General features: G+C 38.9%; 1 protein-coding gene across 2 annotated transcripts in view; it reads left to right on the top strand.

The window, feature by feature from the left end:
* Positions 1-24,125, top strand: part of COG5 (component of oligomeric golgi complex 5) — a 172,599-nt gene that overhangs the window by 4,712 nt on the left and 143,762 nt on the right. For both annotated transcript variants that reach the window (XM_015850827.2, XM_015850892.2), the window contains exons 4-6: positions 674-728; positions 816-885; positions 6,644-6,764. In XM_015850827.2, coding sequence (XP_015706313.1) covers positions 674-728; positions 816-885; positions 6,644-6,764 — 246 coding nt within the window. The remainder of the gene's footprint in view (positions 1-673; positions 729-815; positions 886-6,643; positions 6,765-24,125) is intronic.

The following is a 24,125-nucleotide window of genomic DNA, read 5'->3' as shown; positions in this document are numbered from 1 at the left end:
ATCATCACCTTATCGCCTTCTTCCAGTACTTGAAAGGTTCTTACAGTGAGAGTGGGGCAGGTCTCTTCTCAATAGTGACAAGTGACAGGACGAGGGGAAATGGCCTCAAGTTGCGCCAGGGCAAGTTTAGGTTGGATGTTAGGAAACACTTCTTCACATAAAGGGTAGTTAGGTACTGGAATAGGCTCCCCAGGGAGGTGGTTGAATCGCCATCCCTGGATGTGTTTAAATGCCATTTGGATATGGTGCTCAGGGATATGATTTAGTGTAGGTTTTTTAGAGTTAGGGTACTGGTTAGGCTGTGGCTGGTCTTGATGATCTTCAAGGTCTTTTCCAACCTGGGTAATTCTATGATTCTATGATTAATTCTTTTAGAAAGCAGCATTCTGTAAATATTACTTGAAGCTTAACGTGTGATGAATTCCAGAACAGTGTATCTTCTGCAGGTTTTTGTTCTGTAGCAGTGTTTTTGTTGTAGTAGTAATAGTGGTCAGTAATTGCTTATTACCTTTTCAGTTAATTTCTAAATACTCTCTCTCTCATTCATTCCAATATCTTTTGTTGTAAAGGGGGATTGTTTTCTTTTAATACAGAAGTCAATGTTGTCAATTACAGAAAGAAGTATTCTTCATATCATGCGTGTTACTTGTAAAACATCTGCTTTATTTTGTAGGTGTCCTCCAAATGATGCAGACCAGAATTGGTGCTCTGCAAAGTACTGTGGATAGGTATGCCATTCATGATGTGATTAGAAATTCTGAATTCTTGTTCTATCATGCTATTTATTAATACCTCCATAAACTTCTTGTTTTCAGAATTAGAGCCAAAATTGTTGATCCCTACAACAAAATAGTGTCTCGCACAGCTCAGCTGGCAAAGCTTCAGGTAAGTTGTATTAGAAATACATTTTCAAAGTCTTTTTTAAAGTGTTTCGTTTGACAGTCCTCCAGAGCATTAAGAAAAGGTGACTCATCAGACATGAGTGGGATTTCCGTACTCCAGTAGACTGGAGTTTGCTGTCAGTATTTCTCAGTAAAAATCAATATTCATGTGTCTCCTCATGAGCTACTGAGAGGTGCTTCATATTGCTAAGAGCAGAGTTGACTTTTGCACTAGCTGGTTTAGTTTTTGTTTAGATGAGGGAATGAGTGAAAGGCTATCGGATTACAGGTTAATTACATTTTCATTTCTGTCTAGGTATATTTAATGTTTAGTATTATGATGTTGTTCTGTAGGAGGCACTCTTTTCCTCTATGTGTATGTTTAGCTGCAGTTTAGTAAAGAGTTTGGGAGCTTACCGAGCCAGTTGGAGTTCTGGTGTACAAGCCCAGGTACGCAGCTGTTCCTATCTTTTAAATGGAGTCTACAGAGAATGTAGTTCCTGTTAAAGAAGAGCAGTGGGGGGGAGCTTTTTCCCAGCAGTGGTGAGATAAGTGCTGCACACTTCTATTTTCAACTTTATTGCAGTTGAAAACTATCCCATCGATCCTGTAGATGTAGCTGTGTTCTGTTCAGTTTATTTATTTAAAAGCAACACAACTCCAAATCAGGAAATGCTTAAAGAGTTACTGTTTGAACCATTTCTCTTTAAAAAAGTATTTTAAGTTGCAAAACTAAAAACCTATCTTTTAGTATCTGAAATTTGGATTGTGGATGTCGGCTTAAATAGGTCGCTGTTAGTTTGTAGAGCACAAGCAGATGAAGCTGCAAACAGCTCTACACGGTTTCTAGTCAAGGAATGGTGGAACAAGTAAGAGTGCTGGGCTCTCGGCTGAAAGTCTGATATTTTCTATCTGATTTTCAGTAGTAGTGAAGTTCAGCAGGAAGCTCTTAGCAGTCTGTTCAGCCTGGTTGTTCAGCTGCTGCTCCTGTGCTTCCCAGCTCTAGCTGTCACACTGGGCAAAATTTCCATGACTTTCATGTGCCAGGTTCAGATTTTATTTTTTTCTTCTCTGGTGAATGTTGCAGCTGTGGGAAGAACTGTGGGAATTTAGGAAGAACTTCTTCACAGAAAGGGTAGTTAGGTACTGGAATAGGTTCCCCAGGGAGGTGGTTGAATCGCCATCCCTGGATGTGTTTAAGAGCCATTTGGATGTGGTGCTCAGGGATATGATTTAGTGTAGGGTTGTTAGAGTTAGGGTACTGGTTAGGCTGCGGTTGGACTTGATGATCTTCAAGGTCTTTTCCAACCTGGGTAATTCTATGATTCTATGATTCTATGAATTTGGTGTTAAAGGTGATGTTTGTTTCTTCTCTGACCTTATGTAAAGTCAAACTGCAGAAGTCCCTGAGGTTAGGAGGTATTTCTTGGGTTCACTTTGCTTCCTGTCTGGTGTAGCAGGGATATGGATTTTTCTGTGGTGTAAAAGCAACGTGCAGCCAGGGGCCAGGGTTGTTGCTCAATCTATGCCAGGGCAATTGTAATATCTGGCTCTTCTGGGCTATGAGTCTTCTTATTCCAAATGCCAGTCAAAAAAAACAAAAAAAAAAAACCAACCCAAAAAACATCACAACAAAAACAACAAAAAGAGAGATGCAGGGTAAAGGGAGCCCATCCTCATGTCCCTAACTGTTAACTGAGCTATGCACAGGAAGAGGAAGGATCACTCCAGCATTGCTGCCAGTGACAGTTCTCAGCATGAGGGCTGCTGTCCTCTCCTCTGTTGGCAGATACACAGTGAGTGCAGTATGATGCTGTGGTGTCTGTTCACCTGGCAGCCTTGTTTGTTCAGGAAGGAAGAGCATCAGCACAGCAAACGGTTTGCTTCCTGGCTGTGTCAGGGCTTATGAAATGACATTGCTTACTTCTATACCAAGTGCAAGACTTATAGCACGGACAGTCAAACCTGCTGATTTTATCAGCGTATATACAGTCAGTGGAATAAGTTAAAAAATAAATAAAGACAAATGACTGATAAAAGACAATGCTGTCAAATTAGGGTTGCTAGTTATTCTTTGCTGATTTGTGTGGTGTTTAAAGGCCTCTTGTATTCACGATTGTATTGCTTTAGTACTTGTTCTTTGATTGCTATGGGACTGCTCACAAACTGAAGGAGTGTTTGGCTTGCATAAAGCTGGATTTCACCATCCTTAATTGTTTTTAATATAGCCTGCTTTTTCATAAACATTTTCTCTGTAAGTTCATCGTCAAACTACAAATGTAGTTTTGAATTCTAAATCTCTGTTGTATACTTGTGTATATTATGTCTTGCTTTGTTCTTATGGCTTCACGGCATCCCAGGGGAGCAGCAAACTCACAGAGCTTACTTCCTGCTTTAAATCATCCTATCCTCTTCTGAGCACATTCATAGACTTTCCATGCCATATCACAAGCTAAATGGGATTAGTTAACAGCTGAGCAGAGAATTTGTCCTTCAGAGGGTTATTTTCTGTGCATTTCTGTCTAACCAACTCCTCTTAGTTTTAGATATCTTCATGCTTAGAAATCCCTACAATATCTGATTTCCTTTAAATCTTTTTATTAAAAAAGCAACCCACAAAATAGAAAAAAATATTTCTACAATAGAAAACTATTCTCTCTTTGAAGTGTTTACTGGTAGCAGAATTCATGCTGGTACTACAGTGCATAAATGTCCGTGTAGTCTTAAGATGGTGTACTGTCCCATCTTTATTTGGGCTTGTATTACACATACATTCACCTGCATTATGGTCTGACAGATACATGCAATCACAAATATGAGCTGTGCACTGGCAGCTTCAAGTGGTGTTTCTAATTGCCTCAATAATTTCCTAAAATTAACTGAAGATTAAAAGAGGCTTTTTGTTTGAATCACAGCAGTAATGTCTTTGTTATTGCTGATTTAAATTTCAGCAGATAGCTAACGTGTAATCTCCAGAAAATTCGGGTTTAATTTTTAACTTCATGAAAGCCACTGGGACTAACTCAGGCCGCTCCCTGCTTTTTCCGAATTCAGTTTTGCTTTAACTGTGGAATAACGTCATGTTTGGATACAAGCATTTCCTTTGGAAAATCAGGCTGTATTGACTGCAGGAACGACTGTTTCCTGAATTAACTCAGACCTCTGTGGTACAGGTGGTGGTGGGGGTTGATGATCGAGCATTCATGAACAACTCTACTAGTAGATTCTGTTAACTTTCCATGGCACAGTCCTCACATACTGCCTACTTTTACACTATTTGAGAGTTTTATTAAGTTGAAGAATTCACAAAAATGCCAATACTTGTGTGAAGCATGTTTGCCAAGGGCACAGTGTGGTCATTGCTGATAGAATCACAGAATCACAGAATCACAGAATGACCCGGGTTGGAAGGGACCTCAAGGATCATGTAGTTCCAACCCCCCTGCCTGGCAGGGCCACCAAACATACACCTTTACTAGATCAGGTTGCCCAGGGCCCCGTCCAACCTGGCCTTGAACACCTCCAGGGATGGGGCATCCACAACCTCCCTGGGCAGCCTGTTCCAGGGCCTGACCACTCTCCTAGTGAAGAACTTCCCCCTAACATCCAACCTAAATCTTCCCTCTTTCAACTTAAAACCATTTCCCCGTGTCCTGCTATTGTCAGCCCTTTCAAAGAGTTAGTCCTTTTACAATCTTGTTTCTTGGAATGGGAGATAAAAAACAATGAAATAAAATTTTTTCTTGCATGTGAAGTATGAGATGCTCGGCAGATAACTAAAGTCCTAAGGAAAAAGTTAGCCAGAGGTACACAGTTGGATGAGAGAATTAGATCTAAAGGCAAAGTAGTAATACTGGGGGCTCTTCCTTGACGAGGCACAGTGAACTGCATAAAGAGCTATTTTTCATGTATCTTGCAGAAGTTTTGTTCAGAGATATGGAAGTGATATGTGGATCAAAATACGTTCTGATTAAAGGAATGCATTAATTAAAACTGATATGTTAATCTCTCCAAAGCAGGATAAGCCCCACTTGGTTCTCGCTAATGATAATAGAAATCATGTGGCTAAGTCATCCTGGAAAGCTTAGGGAACTTGCCCTTAGTGATACACGGCATTGTGCCGACAGCAGCGAGAGTCAACGTGCTTTCAGTGATTCACTGGCGCTTTGTAATATTCTTTGTTGTACCCAATATTGAATAAAAATCAAACGTTGTATTTGTGTATTTCCACTGGTTTGTGGTGGCATACAGTAGAGTTGGGTGAGTAGTGCAATCCACTAAACATTGGTTGCAGGGACTTATGTATATTTTCATATGTGTACTTATTGTTTTCAAGATTTGAAAGGGCTTAAAGCCTGTCAGATTCTAAATATATCTGTGTATATTTTAAGTAATTTTTGATTTCATTTTTCTGTCTATAAGACAAGGCCTTTCAAGAGGCCTTCTCTTCAGTAACAGGGAAAATATCTCATAACAACTGTGTCTTGTCCAACCCAGATTTCTTATTTACCACTTGTTAGTCTGATTACAGATACTGGAGACATGTTTTAAAGTAATGTTGCTCACTCTGCGCCACGCACCTTCTAACCTGACTCCAGATGAGCTCCATTTTCTCTGCTTATTGTACGGTTTCTCTCATTACTGTCCTTCAGTGAAGACCTGTGTGTGTCTTTAGGACTCCCCTTATGGTGGAGTTCTGAAGTAGTCTTTCCTGGATTGACATGCACTGAAGCTGTCTGGACTTTGATGCCTGCACATTAAGTTGCCACTGGGGCATGTCAGGCAGTCCTGAAGCTTGTTTGCTATGCTTAAATGACACAGTACTTTAAATAGCTGATGTACCTGAGTTGTGTAGCCTAGAAGCAGCTTGGGGATCTGTCCTGTATAGTAGCTTGTCATCACTTCATACCCATTGTCGTCAGGATCCTCTTTCATTGTAAAGCTTAAAACATTTATCATGCACGTGGTGTAACTCACACTGGTTGTCTGCCTCCATTAATTTACTGTGTAGAACAAGAAAACTTGTTTGAAGGAATAGTTGAGTGAAAAATGGTGAAACTCATAAGTTTGATTCAGATGTCAGCAATACCTCTGCTCTGAATTGGTGCTGATGAAAATACAAAGCAGATGGTTCCTGAAACTTGGTGTATGCATCCATCTTAATTTGTAGCCAAGAATGGGGTGTGCTTTTGCAAACCTATCAAGTAAAACGAAGTGACAGGTTGATAAATGTAGGTGAATGGCCCTATGAAATTTTTGATGAAAATGGATTATTGTATCTATTCCTATCATAAGAGTCATTATCTGTAAAATAACACTTAAAGCCTTTAAGCTTTTATTGCTCTCTGTTATTTTACTTACTTTGGATCAATACTTAATGGGCAAAGCCAACTTCTTAATTTTACTGAAGTTTAGAGATGGGAGAACTGCTGAGGAGGGCTGTGTAATGCAATATGGAGCTCACTTTGCTTGGAAATAGAACATGTCACACTCATAGGGTTCTGAGTGTGTCTCCTTTTATTTTGAGGGGGAAAGAGGTGCAAGTAATGGCAGCATAATCTTAGCCCAGTTTTTGATATTGTTTGCCTGTATTGCATTAGCTAATGAGAAAAGATACTTAAGAACAGGTTTTTCAATGTCCTGAAGTTCCTTGTTATTCAAATTCGTGTTTCCTTTGGTTAAAATGTTTCCATATTAGAAGCCTAAAATGATGAGATCAGAGTGTGCTGATAACATCCCCTAATGCTGTGATTTCTCCACAGGCTGCCTGTGACTTGCTGCGGAGGATAATACGCATCTTGCATCTCAGTAAGAGACTTCAAGGGCAACTACAAGGAGGAAGCAGGGAGATAACAAAAGCTGCTCAGAGTCTCAATGAACTTGGTGAGTCCTTCTTGCTTTTAGTGGCATTTTTAGCTTGCGCTCATATGACTCAAGCTAGTGTTTGACTTTGCAAGAAAATGAAGAAACTCCTATAACTTGTTAGTGTGGTTCTCACTCTCTGCCTCTTGGTTTGAATTGGGAAATGATATGAACAGAACTCAGTTCTAATTTCAGTACCTTCATTCAGGATCTTCATTTTTTTTTCACACTTCTCCAGGTGGAATTGTTTAATAACATGAAAATTCTGTTGTAAAAGTTTACTTTTTGGGCAATGGTTTTTCTATGTAAGTTAATTTCACACTAGTTTATGCTTGTATAAAATACCCTCAGAGGTGATGGATTTTACCTTTAGCTGTAGGAAGACACTGCAGTATAATAAGGCATAGTTTGAATTACAGTTTGTGTCTTGAAAGAAAATGCTTGTCCTTTTGACCTTTATGAAAGCCATATGTGACATGATACACCTAGGCTAACTCGGATGTTGGAAGCATTCTGTTCCAGAAGTGACTGATTTACTCTCTATTTTACTAGCTTGTAGAAAGAGTGGTAAAATACTTCTCCTGATGCTTGCATTACGTTGCTAGGCTGCTTTTTGTTCTTCAACTGGCCTGAGTGCTTCCACACTGTGCTGCAGGATGCAGGAAAGAAATTCCCAGTAGTCTTTGAGATCACCAAATATGTATCTGGTATATATATATATATATTGTATATGGTAGCTTGCCAGTTGTTTCTCCTTGGTTTAATGGTATCCACGTTTCAACTTCCAAAAATAGGTTGTGGGAGGGCTGAACTATTGAACACTCAGAATCATTCTGGGGTTTATTGTGCATATTTGTCACTGCTGCTCATTTTATTCTGTGTAATCAGAAAATTATTAGACAATGATTTAGCATTATAATTAGCAGATGCTATGTTGCAAATGCAAAGTTTAAATATTTATTTAGTGTATCAGTTTGACGGAAGCACTAGAGCATTGAATATAGTATTTTAAGCTAATTTTTCTTTTTAATGTCTTGCATTTTTGGTATCCATCGTGAGGATATATAAAGAAATGCTGGCTTTTAGCTGCCAAAATTGGAAATCCTTTGGTGTTAATCTGTATACTAGTTCCCATTTAAATACTGAGTATGATTTAACACTGGGATCTGAAATGTTTATGCTGCTTTTTGGATCTTGTGTAGTTTTTAGAATTTCCTTAGAAGGACGGAAAGCTTCTACTTCTTTTGTTGATGTGTCACAGGTTTTTGAGTTTCTTGTTTTCAAATACTTGGTCTTTTTCTGAAGCTTGGGGAAGTCTGAGTAATTGTTATTAAAGGTAAGGGGAAATGTGTCCCCTTAGGAAGCACTTTAGAGTTTTATCCTACAATGAATGGCAGGAGCCAGGGCTTGTGGCCCTTAATTTAATTTTGGATGGTTTCTGGCTAGGTCTCTATTTCACGCTCCTGTTGTACTTGTGGTCCAGATAGATAGAATTTCTGCTTGGTAAACTCAGCAGCATCATGATCTTACAGTGAAAGCTTTGCATTTTCTGTAGTCTGATAAACCATTTTGTTATATGTTATTCTCAGTGGGTTCCCAGCATAACTGGACATTTATCTTTACATACTGATATATGTTGTATATGTACAGGGGGAAGGTGAACCTGTACATATATCCATTTAGGTATATGCATATGATTGGTATTTCCTCCACAAATCTCAGTTGGCTTGTTAGTTCACTTTGAGTTTGTACTTAGCTGTGTCTTGAAGTGTATTTTGCAGTAATGGGAAAAGTTGCAATGAAAATATACAGTTGTAGAATTGGATTGCACTAGGGGTTAATAAGAGGAGCTGCAGGTAACTCTAGCTTATACTGAGAAAGCTTTTTTCTTGCTGGGTACTTGAAGTCGCTAGTAGCCTGTAGAACAGTAGGTGATGTAAGGAACTTTACTCTGCAAGCTTCTGGTTTTTCACTGCGATCTCTACTTAAAGCTAAAGCAGACTTGAAATTCCCCCTTGCTAGATTTTTGCTTTGCTTGCAATTAACTTCCCACTTTGACACAGCAAGAAGAAAACTGTAAATTTTTTTTACTAATTTACTAAACTAAACTAAACTAAAAATTTACTAAACTAAACTAAACTAAAATTTACTAAAAATGTAATTTTTAGAGATTAAGTAGTTTGTTGCTGAAATAGCTGTATGTAAACTTCCTTCTGCGATTTGTCCACCTCCTAACACGCTTCTTTGGGTTTTCTTTCAAATCAGAAACAGAGCTGTGACAGTTCAATGAACAAGGTATTAGCTGACTCTCTGGCTCATTCTTCTTCACATTATACAAGCATTTGTGTATCTGAAGCAGCATTTTGATAGAGCAAGAGGCATATTCAGATGTCACACAGTGGCTAACATGCTGTGGCTATGCTTATTTGTGATGCTTTAATACAGATATATTATAAAGTGAAAAGGAAACGTTTCCAAGCAAGTTTGAACATTACAATGTGAAGAGAAAATGCTACGCTTCAGATAGTACTCTTTCACAAAAGGAATTCAGTAGTTATTAAAATATCTGCTCTTTTATCTGCATATGCAGAAATCACTGTCTAACGGTTGTCAGACACTGATCAATTGAAGATTAGAAAATCTGTAGTTGGCAGTGATTGGCTGCCTTGTCTGTGGACAGGTTGTTAATTCCATCTGGGATTTACAGAGCTGGGCAATAAAGGATTTATATGTTCTGTTTGCTAAATAATTGTGACTGATGTCATCATTATTCATACAAATGCCTAGGCTTCTTCTAATTGTAATAAACTCCTGGTCTGTAGCTATAATTGCATTATAACTTAGTTTACAGCAAGTGAATTTATTTGCTTGAATGACCTTGTGAGCGTGTAAGTCTTGGAGACAGGCTCTCACAGCAACCATTATTTTGCTCTTTTCTAAACTCAGATTTAGTCCGTGACTAAGCTGTGCAGCTGTAAAATAAAGGGGAAAGGATCTTCTGATTGATTTTCTGGAGTGTCTGCAATATAGAAGGGGCTCCAGGACAATTCTTCCATATATCTTCAAAGATGAGAGAAAGCAGGACACTGTTCTCAATTTAAAGATAAATAAGGGTACAGAGTAGGCAAAATATTACCACATACAGATGTCTAGCTAGCACTAGGTCCATATTGTGATCTGTTTAAGAGCAGCAAATCTTGGCACTTAGTCTTAATAACAACAGAAGACTTGATGAGAATGAAAGGAAATAGGGCCTATTTTTTTTTAGGAAGTGTAGGCTGGATAGAAAAGATTGAAATTAGTTTGTAGATGCATGTAACAGTTTGAAATGAGTCATTTGGCTACGTCTGGAGAGCTTTTTTGTTGCTGACATACTGTGGGTAACGATACCTGTCTTCTGAAGTGCATCCCAGAACCACTGACATCCACAGAAACATGACAGCGATTCAGTTGTGAAGGTTAGAAAAAACCACCAAGGTAAATAAGATGTGTCGTGGTGCTACTTAAACCAGAAAAAGCCTGGATATGGATGATATGTTGTTATATGTTCATTGATGACATGGACAGTAGGATTGAGTGTACCTTCAGTATCTTTGCAGATTACACCAAGTTGGGAGTATTGTCAATCAGCCTGAGAATAGCGAGGTCCTACAGAAGGATCTGGAGAGGCTGGATCACCAGGCTGAGGCCAATGGAATGAGGTTCAACAGGGCCAAGTTCTGGGTCCTTCACTTTGGCCACAAGAACCCCAGGCAATGCTACAGGATGGGGCAGAGTGGCTGAATGTGTGGAGGAAATGAATCTGGGGGTGTTAGTCAACTCTCAGATAAACATGAGCCAGCAGTGTGTGCAGGTGGCCAAGAATGACAATGGCATCCTGGTCTGTGTCTGAAATGGTGTAGCAAGCAGGGTCAGGAAGGTGATCATCTCCCTGTACTCAACACTGGTGAGTCCATTAACATATGATAACAAATGAACTATTTGCTGGAGTCATGAGTATAAAACTGCCATTAAATAGTTGGCTACATTAATCCTGTTTAACCAAGAGTGTTTTCTTCCTTGGCAGTATAGCAGGTCTTTGAATTAGAGAAATCAATGTCTGTCACGTAGTTTGATTTAAATACACTATGGTAGCAAGATCAGCAATACAATACAGATGAAAATGTTGTACAGTGGAAGCAAATGTTCTGAGGAAACTGTTCCTCAAAAGTCATTATCTGTTGTTCGCTGTTGCACAAGTGACCATCTATCAAGCGGGGCTCTGTTGAAATGTGTTCTGCAACTGGCTAGTGTTTCCATTAATGATTTGAGTGATGCAATGTGGTGTATCCTTATTCAATTTACAAGTACTAATCAAGCAGAGAAGAATGGAGAGTATGGTGGGAAACAGAATTAGAATGAAGAATATCGTTAGCAAATTGGAGATATGCCTTAGCTGAACTGCTTTCATTTCTCTTCCAGACAAGTGCAAAGTCCTAGCAATAAATACTTGTAATTAGCGGCAGAAATACAAGAAATGACTGTAGGTAGAAGTTCTGTAGAGACCTGTGCTTAGATGAAAGCTTGAGAGTTCTTCACAAATTGAGTGCAAGCCACTTGTTCATTTGTTTTGTAACAGGGTGACATTAGCGGCAGTGAAATTCATACTGATTTTTAGAAAGAAGGGTGTTGTGTACGAGGCACTTGAAGCAGTTCTTCTTTTGTTTGTGCTTCAGCTGGAGAATCAAGCCCCTTTTGTGGCAGCTCATTCAAGGAAGATGTAGGTTAATTGGAGAAAACACCAAGTACTACAGTAATGAAGGCTGCAGGTCCTGCAGATAGGCAGTGGGCGGAAGAACTGAAAGTGTGTGGCTCTTTGATTTGGAGAAGAGGGGTCTGGGAGGCACAATAACATTCTTCAGATGTAAAGGGAGTAAACAGCTTTCCATATCCCCTGTGAGCAAAACAGGATGAAATGGGCCTAAAATGAAGCAAAGAACGTTTTTATCTAAAATGCTAGAAGACGTTTCTGCCCATAATGATAATTTCAGGGCAGCTGTGAAATTGGTATTTGGAGTTTTTAAAAGCAATTTAGACAGGCCTGTATCTGGGAGCCTTTAGACAGAGGTGCTTCTGCCTCGAAGCCTGAAGCTGACATGCTCCCGTCTCAGGGATGCTCGTCCCTCCTCCACCAGCTTTGTTAATAGAAAATGTACTATAGGGTTGTTTTGGTTTTGTTTAATTGAACTGTTTGCTGTTAGTTTGCCTTCCACAAGTTGGCTTGTTGGGCACTGCTCAGTTACCTCCTGGAATCTGAGGCCGAGTGCAATTGGAAAATGGATGCCGTCACTTCAGTTCAGGCTCTCATCAGTCCTTCAGATGAAATAGCAGGTTAATCTCAAAGACCTACAGCTCACCCCTCTGGCACAATTACTTCTGTCCTGGTTACTCAGTGTGTAACTGGCATTCCAGTGAACTTCACACAGCTCATCCTGTCACTGGGATGCTGCAAGAATTGACCTGTTATGTCAGAATTCCCTATGAGAGCGCAGTGAGCACGAGAGGGAAGGCGGTACTGATTGTGTGAATGTGAATGTCCTATATTTAATTCTTTTTTCCGTTGCCAAGACAGAAGGCAGGCTGTCTATTTCTCAGACACTCAGCTGTTCTTAAGGAAGACATTAAGTTTTAAGCTTTTAATATTTGAGAATGATGATTAATATGATTTAGTGTTAATCAGAGTATTCCATACAACTGGTCAGTGTCCAGGAAACCACAGCTCTAATTTATCGAAAACTGAAATAACTCATCTTAGCAGGAAGGGCTTATACTTGTTTGTTTTATACCAATGATCGTATTTATTGCAAGTTGTAATTAACTTTGCATATTGTTTCCACTGTGTGCTTTATTAATTGAATATTAAAACTGTAAATAATCTCACTAGAGTATGCAGGAGACTCATCCTGGAGTGACTGACGATTGACTGACCGGTTATTTGTCCTTTGGGTTAAATACTGTTGTACAAAAATAATTTGTTTTGACTTCTACAGTTGTTGAAGTTACAGTAAGTATGCATATACGTCTGCGCATGAGTATTCCTGAACTTGCAGTTATAAGCTGTCATCTACATGGCTGCCAACAGATACTATATTTCACTGCCTTCTTCTTTTCATATTTATTCAGACGTGAGCTTTTTTCTCCCTATTGCGAACAAACATTTAGAGAGTGTGGCTTCAGAGTGTTGAACCAAACTATGATGAAAGTGAGGAAGGACTCGATTACTGCCACACCACTGAGCTCTTCCACTGCAGTGCACAGAGCAGACAGATTTGTTGATAATAATATCACTGTGCACAGTTTCTCATAGGAATCAACGCATCAATCTGGAGGGAAAAGTTGCTTTCATGGCACTTCTTCTTACAGATTTAGATGCATTATAATTTACTGTCTTGTGTAAGACCCAGTGTCCTCTAAATAGTATAGCATCTGTCTATGAAGCGCAAGGCACTTTTCTGTAGGGGTAACTGAACTGATTTGATGAATAGAAATTACACAGCCATGCTAGCATGATGCTTTGCCTGGGGTAATTAGCCCTGCTGAGAATGACTGAACTGTATTACTGACTCAGAGTCATCTGCATTATTTTGAATGCTGCTGCTTTAGGTGGTACATCTGCATCACAGTAAGTGCAAGAATCTTACTAAAACATGATTTTCTTCCATCCCTGTTGATGTTAGCAGTAACACTGTCAGACCTCTGCTGAAATTGCTTGGGCTCAAATCTACAGTGCCTTGCTGTAGTTCTGCACAGGTTCCATGCCCTTCAGTTGTGTATTGGCCCCATTTTTATTTTTTTTAATCTTATCCCTGAGGGTTTTTGGCTTTTTTTCCTTTGTTTTTTTTTACCATAAGATGGATGATTTTTATAAGGAGCGTCCGTATGAAGTCTTATTTGTAGTATTCCAGATCAAAAAAAGTCATCTAGTGGGAAGGTCAAGGAGACATAAAAGTAATAAAAAATCCATAAAACGCCTTAATATTTGTAGCTTTAAAAAACAGTTTTAAAATGTTTGGAAACTGAATACTCACTTTTGGCAAAAGGAAGCTATTATGGAGAACTGAACTTAAAGAAGACTAATAAAAATAATGGATTTCATCACAAACATCAGTATCACAAACCAATGTCACGTGTGCGGATACACATAGAGCACATTGTCTGAGCTGCTTTTCCTCAGCATCTCTGGTAAAAAATAAATAAAATGACAGCCTATTGCTTTAGTTACATTGTGATTAACTGTGTATGGTTAATAGTGCATCTGATCATGGTTAATTATATACTAGATACTGAATATGTGGTCTAAGGATATATCTTGTATATGTGTATACTCTATATGATGTGCAAGTGTGCTACACATACATGATATATGCTTAGGCTATATACATAGTATATACTATATAATTGCTCTGTGGATGTATGTGTACGTTGTACATATTTGCAGTAGATACTGTGTTTCTTATGGATATTGGTCATGTTGTCGTGGTCAGATATTGAAAAATAATTTTTCTTTATTTTCTAATGTGATAACATTGATAGAAGCACTCAATTTACAGTCATACATCATAGCAATTGAAGTTGCCATTTTATACATTGAGAAGGAAAAAGAAAAAAACATGCCCGTGTTGCTTCAGTTTCCTGTGATTCTGGTTTTATTAAGTGATCTGTCCTTCCACAGAAAGGAGTGCCATGAATAGCTGCGGATAGAGTGGTTAACAAAATATCCTCTTGTTTTCTAGGGAGATCTTATTATTTTCTTAGTATTGTTCTTGGCTTCGTGTTTGCCAAAGTCAATACTTGATTTATTGTAAATTAAAGGAAGAGCTACTCATGCTTCTGCTGAATCACATTTCATGAGCTGCGCTGTACAGCCAGATATTGTGTAACGAATGTAGAAGGCAGTACTTGTTTTCTTCTGTAGTTGTTATACCACTCATTTATTCCCTTCTCTGTTTCAATTATGAGTATAGCTACCTTGTTCTATGACATCTTATTTATGCCATCTTTACCTTTGTGCAGAGTTAAGGAGCTTCTGTGGGCATTCATCTTACTTATCCTTGTTAGCTCTTGAAGGAAGAAAAATCTTGCTAGAATGAAACTAGTTCACTAATGTGACCTTTTTGCTTTAAGATTTTGAGTTAATACACATCTAACAAAGTGACACGCAAAACATTATGGTGTTTCACTAATAAGAGGCTAATAACATCTTTATCCTTTTTGAACAAGGAAGACAAAATGTGCAGCTTTTATCATCGATCTGTGTTTTGCTGTGGTTGTGTGTTCTGTTTGGACAGCATTTATCGTCAAGACAGCGTAGTAGCTGCACTAGATAAGCTGATAGGCAGCTGAGAAGTTGATATGTGTTGAAACTCTTTCATTGGTTCTCGCAGATAGGGCAGTGGTTGCATCTGCCCTAGTAGCACATTTAATTCTGTATTTGAGATTAAGCTGTATTTTTTTTTTTATCTCTTAAAAACACTGGAACTACCGTGTTTTCTGTCTGCTTTGGTTGTGTATCAGTTGGTTTGTGACTGGGAGACAGAGGTTTGTGGTCCCATCTGGGTAAATTGAGTAATGGAAACTCAAGTCTGGGACTTTTGAAAAAGGAGCTGGTTGGAGGTGAAGGACAGGAATGATGGAAGAGGGGAGTTGTGGGAGAACGTGTTGGTTGTTTTTACCATTTTTCATTAATGAACTTAAATGTAAAGGCTGGGTCTCATTAATGTCTTCCAAAATTTCTTTTTATGTGATTAATGAGTGTAAGTGTATTCTAAGTGTAAGTAATTCTAGAATCTGAAAACTAGGCTAATATTGTTCCTCTAATTAAAACATTCCCCTGTTGCCATCTTCTTTTCTCAAAGTAACCTTATTAACAAACAGGAGCTATACCAAACCCGTTTCTCTTCTGCCGTTAAGGAACACACATTGCTCACCAGAAGGATGGTTTCCTGGCTAATGAGGACCAACTTGTTTTTGCTTTACACCTTGTTCATTTTATGTGTCTGAGCTGTAAGTATTTTAGTGTTTGTCAGCTAGGGTGTATCACGAGGGTGGATATGTGAAAGGATTTAGAAGAACTAGTAACAGGTAATCTAGTAGCTGTGAATGCCTGTGTTTAACCAAGTTTAGGATAAATATAACTTCAGAGATACATATGTACATATTTGAAGTTACTTCAAAACTATTACAGTTGTGCAATCTAGTGCAGATCTTAGGGCACCTTTGAGTTTAGAAATGAAAGCTGTGGGTTTCTTTTTCAGGGAGACATACAAAAATGATCAAGAGCCAAATATATTCTACAAGCTCTGTATATCTTTTGAATCCAATAATATTTTGTATACTGACTTTGAATGTCTGTATGAAGAGAAAAACAAGCGACAAAAAAGAATCAATTACATGTCAAAGATGAGGAGAATTCAAGGAGTGATTTTCAGCTGAGTGAAGGGAAGGCATAAGTAAGTTAACTGAATCTCTGAAAGATTCTTTTTGCATCTTGTAAATTATCGATGCATAGGAGAGAGTAATGAGATGGCAAGAACTTGAAAATAATTCCTTGTGCCCTTTACCTTTTTCTTTCTTTGTTACGTGCAGATGTCTGTGCATGTTCTCAAAGAGAAAGGCAAGTCGGATTACATAATTTAAAATAATAAGTGAAGGTGGGGGATGTTGGCAGAGTAGACAGATGTCATTTTCAAATTTAGTGTTGGTGTATTCTCAGTATATTTTGATAGTTACAAGAGTTCAAGCAAATGGTTCAGAGCTGGGTCTCAGAATACTGATGATACACAAACACGTCAGTGACACTAACTCATAAGGACTACAAGAAAATTCAGTCCTGCAGAGTTTGACACCATTTGCAGCCAGAAAGATGCATCTGAAAGAGCACAGACCAAGTCTCCTGCTCTGGGAGGAAATGACACTTTTAAATTTCAGGCAGGTCTGCGTATGATCTTCGCTGTCTGAAGCCCTGGTAGGAATTTGAATTTATAACTGTTTTCCTCCTCCTTTCCAGAGTGTTTAGGTACTTGGGAATTCATGGTGTGCGTCAGGCTGAAACCAGAGTAATGATCTGTAGATTGGTCAGACTCAGTGGTTTAAGATCAAAAGGTATTCACTTCCCTTTGGGAAGGTGTGGAGGAGTGTCACAGACAGATTTGTCTCCAGGGGGAGTTCAGCTGAGGACAGCAGGCAGGATGTGTGCTTCGTTTTGTTTATATATGGCAATGGTGAAATCTGTTGTTTAATGGTCAAGGAAATAACCCTGAGAAGTGCTTCATAATATTTATCCTTTTCTTTCTTCTGGTGCTGAAGAATTTATTACTGTGTAACCTGGTGGTTGTGCTTTTTTCAGAAATAACACTTCAACATCGCATCCAAGATTGTTCTCTTTGAACAGTTGGATTCAGAAATGGAATATACAGTAGAGAGGATAGGAATGGGTGACGTGGACAGGTAACTTGTTACTGCCAAGGAAAAGAAGTGAGCATTTGACTTGTCTGGAAAGATCCAGTAATGGTTGTAGCCATTAGCTGAAGTTCTTAGTTGGAAGATGTCATTGGAGACAATAGAATGAGATTCTGTAAATGTCTGTAGGTTACAGAGGGTGATGGAAAAAATCCAGGAGATGTTACTTTCACAATCCACTGAATGAAGGCAGGAAAATGGAAGCATCGCTGTTCATTTCTGAGATGCTGCTGAGAAACTGTGATGTTGGGAGTCCAGACTTTGTCTCCTATGACCTGTAATAAAGCAACACTAATTTCTAGCAGAGGAATTATTATAATCAACAAGGAAAACTTTTATTTGATTTGGAAGCCAGTTGTTGCCAGGAGTTAAGTAGTGAAACCACATAGGACAAACTGAGCACATACCCAGTGTTTAGTGCTTCATTTTTGATGAGTTTTAATTTTCTAATGCAGGTGATCTGGTCAGTAGTTTGGACAAATGTGTTTAAATGAACTTGAAAGTTGAAAGCTTATTGACAAGGCTGTATTAGACTGTGAGACAGTGGCCTTTTGACAGTCAAGTAAGTGGGGTAATCCAGGCCCCAAACCCCTTCTATTGTATTGACAAAGCAAGGGTAACAGCTTTAATTGGAAAAGATTGTGTAAACATATTGACTATGAATGACAAGTGTAGAGTATAAACATGATTAAAGCATGCAGAAAAATTGGTGGCAGACAGGAGCCAGGAAGATACCTACCACAGAATAATCTTAAAAGTACACAGGTTTCCAGAATGTTCATAATGATATAGGACTTTTCAATAAATAATCTTGCTTGAGTTTTAGAGATGGGCCAAGTAATGCAGTATAATGTTCTTCCATAAACGAAAGGTATTTTGTGTTCCAGCAATTAGAAAGGAGGATGTTAGACAAGTGTGCTTGCTTCCTGGAGCCGTTCATTTGGAACTTCTTACTGAATGGGAAAAGACAAGGTCCTGCATTCAGATAGAGAAATGGTATTTCTGTTGAAATTAAAGCCAGTTAGACACAAAGTTGTGACAGTGAAATAATAGCGCACATCCTCCCTGCTGTCCTCAGCCAAGCTTCCCTAGAAAGAAAATATGTATGTGAAGATTTTCTGCACCTTCCAATTCAAAAACATAAAAGAAAACTTCAAGGCTTCGGTGCTTAATGGGTGGTAGTCAGTTTTTGTAATGGAAAAATGTTTTGTCTAAGAAACTTGTGGATTTTGACTGCATAGTTGGTTTGAGAAATTATGTAGATGTATAGACATATAGGTTTATTTCCCTTGTATCATCTGTGGTTTGACGTCTTGTTTAAATACTTACTTAGGGGACAAATACCATAAATCACTTTCTCTTACCTCACAGTAGCTGTTCATTCGTGACAGATAATTTTGGTATTAGAGCAGGTGGAAAAGAGGAACAAAGGTAAATGAAGTGATAGTTTTCTACAGGTATAAACTTCAGAGTAAGGCCTTTTTCTGGAGGAGAAGCAGACGTGGGCATCTTATACATTCAACACATATGCACATTTTCTTGAGAACAAAACAAACAAACAGAAAAAGAAACACCCCACAGCAAATCACCCTCCTGTGATTTGTTGTTACAAGTATGAAAATGCACAGTACTAACCAAGTGTTGTTTCAGTCCTAGCATTCATGCAGCTGCAGCAGGCAAATCGGTACTTCAGCAATTGGCATAAGGAATTGTGCTATGCAGATAAAAACAGAGTTTTGTGGGGACTTGTGAATGAATGCAATTATACGTGTCACAGTAGGAGACTAAAAGGGCTCTTTTTTTCTTGATGATTAAGACTGTAGAGGTGCATTCATGGGGAGAAAATAAAGGGTCGTGGAAGGACTCTTTGATTAGTAGAGAATGAAATGGCAATAGCTGAGGACTGGAAAATGAGCCCTGGAAATTCAGAAGTATAAAATAATTGAAAAATGGAATGTGTACGTAGTTTTGTAGTGATTCCTCAAGTAAATACTGATTATTCAAATCTTAAACATTATTACCAGTGTTACCCTATTAATATGTAACGTGTTGAGTCGGTTCAGGTTTAATAGCCCCTGAAACTTAACCATACAGCTATGAAAGAAAACTGAAGTCTAGGCTTTGTTCAGGCCTTGGATGGGAGCCAGCAGTCTTGTGTGTCATTCCTGCCTTGCCTTATGGATCAGTGAAGATCTTGCTCTATGTAATACAAAGTAATGAGCAGAGTAGAGTGAGATTTAATTTCTGAACTAAAGAAGCAGCTTTACAAAGAGGCAATTTTTGCAGGAGTAGTTTGATCTTGTTTCTTGCCTCACACATAATTTTGAAATATTAGTTCCGTCAGGTGCTTTGTGAGCACTTCTCTGTTACAGTTTGAGCAGCAAAGCAGTCCAGTCTTTTTATTTACCATTCAGGTGCAGCCTTCCACTGCCCAGAGGCGCTCAATCTGGTTACTTACTTCAAGGTAGCCCCACTTCAGCTGAAGGGCAGCACGTTTTCTTATCTATTCATGTCACTTCAGGGAAAGATGTGGACACCTAACCTTGTTAAAAGAAGGAACAAAGTATTATTTTGAGAAGGTGCAGTTTCTATGGCAGGCTGCAGACATTTCCAAGGGGTTTTTGCCCAGTTTTTCCCTGACTCAGCCTGCAAACTAAACTTGTACTAGAAGCTTCAGATTCATGCATGAGATGCAGTTATGATGTAGCAAAGTCTCAGTAACTGAATCAAGTTTCCCGCATTCATTGAAGGTTATTTAAACCACTTCCAGAATTATGCATTGTAAGCTGTACAGCTGAGGCAGGACTTGCTGGAGCCCTATGAATACATTCAGCTTTTCAAAGGTGGCTTTAACAGGTCTTCATAGGGTTCTCTTCAGTTTCTAGGTTTTTCTTCATAGGGATTCTTACTTTGGTTATCTGTGACAGGGATTAATGAAAAATATTTTGAAGAGGTTTGGAAGAAAACCATGGTATGAAGTAGCAGTAGGTTGTCATCAGTTATTGTGCTTTTTCCCTGTTCCTAATGGAGTTTAATTTGAAGTAAATCTCACAACAGATTGTGAGAGATCCTAGTACAGTTGCAGTAAAGCTGCGCTAATATTGCTGTTAAAAACAGCCTGACATAGCCCGAGTGACAGATTTAATGGCACTAATGTTGTTTCAGCAGTGACACTGATTTGCTTATTAGATGTGGTATCAAGTTAAACTCTTGCAGGATAGGGGAAGAGGTTAGAGATCATAGGGAGATAACAGAAATGAAATGTCCATTTCCAAAGCTCAGCCTGAGCAGGGAAGATGGACACACTGTTTGCCAACAGCAGTGTGCCGGCAGCTTACCCGCCTGCTGCTTCCTGCTGAGCATCTGCAGCCAGACTGAATGCAGGTAGCCACGCTGTAAACATAAGCCCTGGTAATAATTTCAGGTTTGCCTTTTGCAGAGCTTGCACTGGAAATCCTCCTCTTTTTTTTTTTTTTTTTTTTTCTTTTCTCTTCTCATTTTTCTGTCCATGAGAATTTCCTTGCAAAGAAAACAGCTGGTATCAAATGCATAAAATAGAATCATAGAATCACAAGGTTGGAAAGGACCTACAGTATCATCTAGTCCAGCCATCCTCCCATTACTACAAGCCACTAAACCATCTCTTGTAGTTCCTCTGGAACACCTCTTGAACACTGCCTGGGACAGCAACTCCACCACCTCCCTGGGCAGCCATTCCTGTGCCTGACCACTCTCTGAGAGAAAAAGTTTTTCCTTGTGTCTAATCTAAACCTCTTCTGGTACAACTTGTGGCCATTTCTTCGTTTGTTGCCTGGGAGAAGAGGCCAAACCCCTCCTCATCACATCCTCCCTTCAGGAAGTTGTAGGGTGCAATGAGGTTTCCCCTGAGCCTCCTCTTCTCCAGGCTAAACAATCCCGACTCCCTCAGCTGCTCCTCATAAGACTTGTGCTTCAGACCCTTCATCAGTTTCGTTGCCTTTCTCTGGACAAGTTCCAGGGCCTCAAAGTCTTTCTTGTAGTGAGGAGCCCAAATAAATACAATAGAAAAGATTTCTTCCCTCTGACTCAGGTTATAATAATCACTAAAATTGTGTTTTTTATGTTTTGTTTTGGTTTTTGGATTTTGGTTTTTTAAATAACGTTGAGGTCTCTAATGACATTTGTCCTTCAATTTAATATTCTACAAAAGCAATTTAAGATAAAGAAGAAATAATTGAAAACACATTGTGGTTGTGACGCCTCTGAAGCGTCGAGACAAACTGAAGTCATCTGACCAATGCCAATTCGAGTTGAATTTTTAAGATTTATCACCGGGAACAGACATTTAACATTTTTATTTCATCTCCATTCTTGGAATACTTGTGCTCTGTAAGCGTGCTGTACTCAGCAGAATGTATGATGTATCTCCTGTTAAAGAGCCAATGGAATAACACTGGGTTTGGCTGTTATTCTGCTTACAGTTTGTTCAATCAGAACCTTTGGAGCTGCTAGTCAGGTGGCTCCTGGCAGTTTTGTCAAGAGCACTCATCACGCTTGATTCAGAGATCAGCTGCTGTGGGTTTCTGTTGCAATATGAAGAGCAAGGTTAGCGCGTTCCTTGTGATGAGTGCGCGTTGCCCTTCACCTTTCTGTAGTCGCAATGACCACAGTCTCCTCAGTGTTCCTTCTGCCCTTTTGCTGTTGACCTGCATTCTCAAAGTACTCTGTATTCTTCATTAGCAGCCATCAGCTATCAGTCAATACTAATTTTCCTATTAGTCAGTTACCATATCTCTTTGTTATATATATATTTTTCCACATAACCCCCCAGCAAAACAAAAAGCAACCCCTGTATTTAATTTTCCTGTTGAACTGTGAGATTCATAGTCAAGTTCTTCTCTGCTTTTAGTGTAAGACAAATGAATTCAGTGATTTTGCAGCAGAATGTGTGAAGTGGGAGGGGGGTTTGGCTGTTGTGAAGCTGGAAGGTCTTAAGGCTGAAGCTGATTGTCCTCAGCTCTATGTTCGAGGTATTTTGTTTGAATGGTGGGGAAGGGAAGGGTAAGTTGGTCTATTCTGTATCTTTCAATACTACCCTGGAAATTTGCTGAAAGAATACTGCAGTTTCTTCTTTTTTAAAAGATTTAGTTGGTAACTAAAACACTTTTCTTAAGAGGAAACGAACATGTCTACAACACTCAGATATCAAGGAATGCTGATATGGCACACACATTAATGCCGAGAAAGAACTATTGTGTGCATTGCATTGTGATGTACATAGTGCTTAATTGAGCAGGAAAAAAAAATCCTTCTAAAACCTATGTAAACTATATATCCTATTGAGTGTTTTATTTAACATTAAAAAACAAAACAAAACCAAACAATAAGAGAAAATGTTGAAGTACATGGGTGATGGAACCTACTGCCTGTTCAGAGGTGCACTTCCGTATAAATATGAAATAGATGCTAATATTGAACAATACTTTGGATGTGTGCAGATATATAATAATGACATATAACGTGTGTGGATTTAGATAGCAGTGAAGGAAGAGAATGGTATTGATTTAATATGTATCCGGAAGTATACATTTCTGATCTAATATATTTAGAAGTCGTTGTAGCAGCTCCTATTCCCCTGGTACTAATGAAGCAAACAGAACTTCTGACCACGTAGGGATGTGTTGTAACCTTCAAAAATTGTTGCTGTCTTGAAGCTAGGTATTTGAGATGCCTTTACATCTCAGTTTCACTGCTTTGTGCTGTACTGGTTTGTTCAGGTATGGCTGTCAGGCACTGTAATAGCTACTGGCATTCTCCTCAGCTTTTTGTATTTTTAGTGGGTGCTGACCTCATTTCGCAGTGTAAAATTGAGCGGAACTACATTTGCAAGTTAGAAGAAAACGTGGTCGGATACCAGCTAATACCCCAGGGACGGTGAATACGTGCAAACTGGTGTTTATTGCTCAAATTGCCACTACGCGTTTGCTGGAATTAGCATTTTTAGAGTCCTGTACAGTTCTGCTTGCCTTAGGCTGAATGGTGTGAAATGTAATTGAACTAATGACTCACTGTGATGAGATCATTTTAAAGAATGTAGTGGGCTTCTTATTGTACAATACCATGGCATATATTTGCCCTTTTCACTCCGGTGATGCTGCCTGTTTCTTGTGTTCTGTTTTAGTCTTTGTCTGTCAAGCACCCACGGCACACCTTCACATCCCTCCTAAAATCCTCTTCTGTATCTGCGGGATACGCAGTCTTGCTTCACCAGTTGCTCTTTATTTTCTCTTGTTTGTGTTAAATCTGTCATCTTTGCGGTACAGATCACGTATGCTTCTGTTTTGTAATGACTCCTGCACGTATATTCAACTGCACGTATTTCTGACTCCCTGCTCTGTGCAGAATTGCTTTCTGCAGACCTCAAAGTGTACTCCAATGTCATCTAAGTCCTTTTCCTTTGCCGTGTTTCATGCAAGGTGAAGAACAGTAAATGTACAAATGGACCCGCTTATGTTCTTACTGGCAATCACTGGCTGAGTGACGTAGCCTTTAAAAGCTGCTTTAATCTCTTGCTCTGACTCCTCAGTTATGTTTTCTCTTTGTTATGAAGTACTACATCACTGAATCTAGCTTTCTAACAGATGAGCCCTTAAACACTAAATACGTGGTACTTGAGATTTTATTTAGTTTTTACGAGTAAAGCCGTGGTGTAAAGAAACCTTTTAAGTCTGCAGTCTTTTTTTGAATGATTATTTCAGATAAGAACATGAGTAATTGCAAGATTATTCCTGTGCTGGGGTCATTGTTTCTCTTTTTCTTCTTTTTAAATAAATGAATGATATTTTAAATTCATTTATGAATGTCTTATTGGAAGATAAGTAATCAGATAAATCACACTATGCCATC

The sequence above is a fragment of the Coturnix japonica genome, chromosome 1 (genome assembly GCF_001577835.2).
Source record: "Coturnix japonica isolate 7356 chromosome 1, Coturnix japonica 2.1, whole genome shotgun sequence".
NCBI classification, from domain to species: Eukaryota; Metazoa; Chordata; class Aves; order Galliformes; family Phasianidae; genus Coturnix; species Coturnix japonica.
The sequence above is the reverse complement of the archived record's forward strand: the minus strand, read 5'-3'. Positions and strand labels throughout refer to the sequence as shown.